General features: G+C 50.7%; 2 protein-coding genes across 4 annotated transcripts in view; one reads left to right on the top strand and one right to left on the bottom strand.

Annotated features, from left to right (window-relative positions):
• Window positions 1–2,962, bottom strand: part of LOC126577426 (uncharacterized) — a 73,438-nt gene extending 70,476 nt beyond the window's left edge. The window contains exons 1-3 of one of the 3 annotated variants that reach the window (XM_050239044.1): window positions 2,933–2,962; window positions 1,780–2,437; window positions 330–449 (exon numbers count right to left, since the gene is read on the bottom strand). In XM_050239044.1, the coding sequence (XP_050095001.1) occupies window positions 330–449; window positions 1,780–2,226 (567 nt within the window). In that variant the 5' untranslated portion in view covers window positions 2,227–2,437; window positions 2,933–2,962. Of the gene's footprint in view, window positions 1–329; window positions 450–1,779; window positions 2,438–2,502; window positions 2,620–2,932 lie in introns of those variants that run through there. The other 2 variants (XM_050239045.1, XM_050239043.1) reach the window with 2 other exon arrangements.
• Window positions 2,963–3,346: 384 nt separating this feature from the next.
• The window catches only part of LOC126578514 (uncharacterized), a 6,484-nt gene continuing 4,830 nt past the window's right edge, over window positions 3,347–5,000 (top strand). Inside the window, exons 1-3 of the mRNA XM_050241145.1 lie at window positions 3,347–3,511; window positions 3,605–3,960; window positions 4,031–4,090. Of these exons, the coding sequence (XP_050097102.1) occupies window positions 3,655–3,960; window positions 4,031–4,090 (366 nt within the window). The 5' untranslated portion in view covers window positions 3,347–3,511; window positions 3,605–3,654. The remainder of the gene's footprint in view (window positions 3,512–3,604; window positions 3,961–4,030; window positions 4,091–5,000) is intronic.

The following is a 5,000-nucleotide window of genomic DNA, read 5'->3' as shown; positions in this document are numbered from 1 at the left end:
AACACAAAAGCGATAGAGAAAGAGAGAGGCAGGTACGTGGAAAAAGAAGGACACCAAAAAGCATAACAGTTGGAAAAACAAACCGATACATGTCAAGGTTGGCGGTGGGGGCGGGGGGCCTCTTGTTGTACCATTCGCATGTTGGTCAGTAAAAATAGAAAATGACCACCCACCCATCCATTCCCTCTCCCCTGTGCCGACCTGAACGAGTGCTGATAGCGTGCGGTGTGGAGCACTCGGAATGACCGATGATTTTTGCTGTTGTATAATATCGATAATCGGGCTTTTCAAAAAGGAAAAATGAAATAGATTCCCTAGCTGACGCTTACCTTACGCAGCCGTAGCACCTCTATCTCGTTGGCTTCGATCGATTTCCTTGGCCCGGGCGAACCGTTCGATTTCAATCCGATGCCGTGCTTGATCGGACTGTTGTTGGCTGATTTTATGTCCTGTCCGGTGATGGAGCAAGAAGAATAGAATAGGTTAGCGGTTTTAACAAGTGACTCGATCTATTTGTGGAAATACATGAGATACGCGATCACGATCACCTTATCGCCCCGCGGGAACACATAAAGCTTATCCAGGTCGGTCGACCTATGACTGGCAGAGAAGTCTCGAGACATAAAAAGGGCCAGATAGTGCACCTTTGGAGTGTTGCATATAAGCCGTCGGGTGAAGGGGATAATCTTGGGAGGATTTTCAACATTAGTTTTGAGTTTGATCTAGATTAGGTTGGAACTTTTATTACTCCCTAGCTACGGCCGGCCATATCAGTTTACGAGGATTTATTTTTAGTAGAGAGAGAGGGAGCAATCGGAAGCATCGTCATGATCCGTAGATGCGGATACAAGGCCAAGAACTTGAAGTAACTGGAGAAGCAATGAATCAGAATTTGATAAAGATTCTAAATCGGTCGATTCTCCTCTGTTGCAATCGATCTGTTTTAAGGGGGGCCATATTCTCCTATTGGGATGCCCCACGTGGGTCACAAAGTTCTTCAAAAATCTTACTACTCCTCTTCCTTCTCCTGGTAACGCCGTAGACTTCCCAGTGGACACCCAGCTGCAGCAGCAGACCACTAGGTACGCCGGACGCACGCTGAGACGACAAAATTGCGTTTTCTATTTATACTGCAACGCTGCAACGGCCCACAGACACAGACACACTGATTCTGGTGCTGGCGAACTGGCCGGCCGTGGCCGCGTGGAAAGTGTCTGCCCGATGTGGCGTTCTAGGTGCTTCTGGATGGTTATGGGATGGGACCGTGGGGATGGGCAGCATCAGTCGTCACCCCCAGGTCGCCAGGGTGGATGATCACTCACGCACACCATCGTTAGCGAACAGCGCGCGATCAACGCGGTCGTTAGCCACTGATCCGTATCGCGTGCCGCGTCCCCAACCCGCCTGGGAGGCATGTTTTGCATTCCGTTTGATCAGCGCCGCGCAAACCGGCGCCGATCCACCACCATGCTATTCGGAGGGCTTTTCGATTCTGGTGCAACTCCTCCCGTCCACCACGGGGGCATTCCAAGCTCCCGGTAGCGGCATTCTTCTCTCGCTGGTTGGTCAATCGCCTTCATCAACATCATCATCATTATCATCGTCATAGGGTGATGATAGCAGGCGAGTCATCGGGGCACCATGAGGTGACATTCAAAATCGAAAATAATCTCCACATGACCCTTGGTGGGAGTCCCGAACTCGGTTCATGCTTTTGCTACTTCATAAAATCGCATCGAAAATTTCCATGAGAATGGAATGTATCTGACGGTGTCTTACCTGTCCTTTGGCGTAACTCCACAGCGTCTTGACGATTCCACCGTTGCTGTGCGCGATTCCCGCGCCACCACCCAGCGACAATTCTTGGTGTCCATCGTCCACTGCTCCCGGCTGTCCCAGGTCTTCTTCAAAAACAGGGGAGGCCGAGGCAGGAGTCATTTGGTGGGAAGCTGATACACCACCGCCACCAGCGAGCAGCATGCTGGGATCATAGTTGACATCGAAGTCCAGCGAACGGGTAAAGTGCTGATCGGCTGCTCCGTATGGTCCACCACCACCGCCCGGTCCCTGGCTGAAGGATAGCGAGCGGGCGAACGAACTCTTGAAGTACTGAACGGCGGGACCGCCAGCCCCACCACCACCACCACCGGCCATATCAAACTCGGAGGACTTTTTCGGGATGCGGACTTCGTTGCTTTGTAGATGGGTTTCGATTGTTTTCGACATTGCGTTTCGCGTCCTCTGGATGCTGTGGTTACGTTTCTTTTTTCTAGCTGGTTTTGCCTTGACCCTAGGCCGTCGTAGTAACCAGAACACCGGCACCACCCGCGGGCAGACACATCCTGCGACTCACGGCACTAGACACACACCGCACTAAACCACACGGAACTGAACCAGATAACACAAAGCACACACACGCGGGGACAACCGATAGCTACTGGAAAAGGAGGAAGAATTAAAATTAATACCGACCCACACACGCCACTTTCGAAATTTTGTCACCTTGAACGGCAGGAAACGCACTTGGGTAAAATATTCCTACTCGCGGCTAGCAAAAGCGACCACCATTTTAAGGAGAGAAACTGCAGCTACCGTTACTGCGATTAGAACTGTTTGAGATGAACGCCACAGCACACTACGATTTATGGTACACCCAAGCCTGGATGATGATGATGATGGCGATGATCACGCAAACGTAAAATCGTTTAACACCACCGCACACCCACATGCCGGCACACGCATGGTGTTTTCCTACCGGACCGGCGAAACCCTTTTCTGCCGTTCGGGGGCCACAAATCACTCGCGGTCCGGATGTTCTTAACCGGCCTCGAACGCAGAACATAAAGCACCGGTTGGTCACCAGGATTCTGGTTTCAATTTTCACAGTATCCTTGCGGAAAGCTGCACTGTTGGGGAAAACATATTTTCTTACCGAGACCTCACTCCGATGGCCCAACCGTCCACTTAAAAACACGAACACGAACTCGCGAGAAACCGAACGTGTGTGCCCGAGGTTCCGAGTGCGCACACCAACACACTCGGCGTTCGTGTAGCTACACGAAACGCGTGCGATTGTGTTGGTGTCGTGTTTAGGAGCTGGAACACTCAAGCCAGCGTTTTAAACGGATTCTGTAGGCGACAGCTACACGATCGCGTGATGAGAAATTGGATTTATTTTGCCTTTACGCGCTATCGTGTAGAAATTGCAACGCCGGAAGTTCACCATTTAAACTTACTCTAAATCTTACTTTCACTAACCATCTATAGTACTTACATGCATTAAATTGGCTACCAAAAATCTGTGACGTTGAGCAGCTCGTGTAGCCGTTGCCTCGACGAGCTGTCAAAAAGTGGCGAAAATAGGGAAAAGTGTGTTCTCGCGTTTGTGCGGAAGTGAAAATCGTGAATTAAAGAGTTAAATCGGCGTAATTGACCCAGTGTATTGTACGCAAAATCAAGAATACCCTCCTACACACGTTCTACATAGCACTGCAAGCGGTTCTGTGTGAAGGTAACGCTACGTTTTGGAGTTAAAAATTCTCAGCATCCCTCCGGCCGCCATCTTGTGAATTGCTCGGACCACCTTTTCACGCGTCTTCCGCAGAAATACGACTCGCACGTGAATCGCAGCAAACGGAGAGCAAGTAAATCAGGATGGTTCTTCCGAGAGGTGGCCGCGGAGGCTACCATTCGCGGGGCGGTAGTACGCGCGGGGGTATGCGTACCTCGTACCACGGTAGCGGAGGTTCGGGCGGATTTCACGGTTCCAACCACAACAGCAGCAGCAGCTATGACAACCGGAACGATTCGCGAAACAACCGATATAGTGGTGGCGGTGGAGGCGGAAGCAGCGGTGGGTATGATTCGCGCAACTCGTCCCGCTACGACACGGACTCCCGGTACTCGCGGCACGACAGCCGAAACGATGGGTACAAACGAAACAACTCCTCCAAATACGAGGTATGAAACAGCTAAGAAGGTTGGAAAGGCGCTGCAGTGCAACATCTAACAGTTCCCCTCCTCGCTTCAGGATAACCGCGACCGTCGTTCACCGGATCGGAAGCGTCCTCGAAACGACCACAACTCGCAGGTAATTCGCAAGCAGGCGGTTCTTATTCTATATTTTTAGGTTATCGAATGCGGGAGGGGGCAACAGAAGATGGAACGATGCACATACACTGTACATAGCCTACTCTGCTTTATCATAAGTTGATCTCGGTGTGGGGGGTAATTCCGGATTGCTGAGTAGATTCTTGTGAACGCAAAGTACAATTTTATGTGGTAATGTAACGTAATTCCCGGGGTTCCGTTTTCTTGCTAAAATCAGTGTTATCCTTCAAATTCTACTCGATATCATTCCTTCCCTCCGTTCTATGCATATTTTTTATTGATAAAGTTTTTTTTATATTCCGTTCTCTGCATAAACGAAATGTTATCCGATAATTTCGCGAAGAAGAGATGGAAAAGAGATGATGTGGCACGGCTTATGATAATTTGATGTACAAAATACGATAACGAAATTATCCTGCTACTTCCTGACGAAATGTCGAATCGAACCCCCGCACGCGGGGTGGAACAGAAAGGGGGTGGTGGTGATAAGCGTTTGAACGCGCCGCCCCCACCCATCCCAGAGAGTCCCCATCCGTTGTTGCCTGTACGCGGCGGTGGTGGCTAATCGGCGAACTGTGTAACACCGAAGCGATGGCCCCGCTGCAACAACAGTGCAGTCGCAGCCTCCTCAGCAGCAGAGCAACCGTTGCAGCGCAGTAGCAGTGCGCGCGCCACCATGGCACCGTAAGCAAGGTTAACCATGCTTCGCTACCGAATCTCTCTGGTCGCCGAAAGTTTGGAAGATTTAAGAAAATGAAACCGATATTCACTGGCAGTGGCCACGGTCTCGGATGAGATAGAATTTGTAGCTTGTGTCGACGAACTTCCTCAGGCCTCTCTTCAGAGAGAGCGTGTTTCTTATCGCTGTCGCGCGCTCCATCTCGCGACCG

The sequence above is a fragment of the Anopheles aquasalis genome, chromosome 3, assembly GCF_943734665.1.
Source record: "Anopheles aquasalis chromosome 3, idAnoAquaMG_Q_19, whole genome shotgun sequence".
NCBI classification, from domain to species: Eukaryota; Metazoa; Arthropoda; class Insecta; order Diptera; family Culicidae; genus Anopheles; species Anopheles aquasalis.
This window is presented reverse-complemented; position numbering and strand designations above follow the sequence as displayed.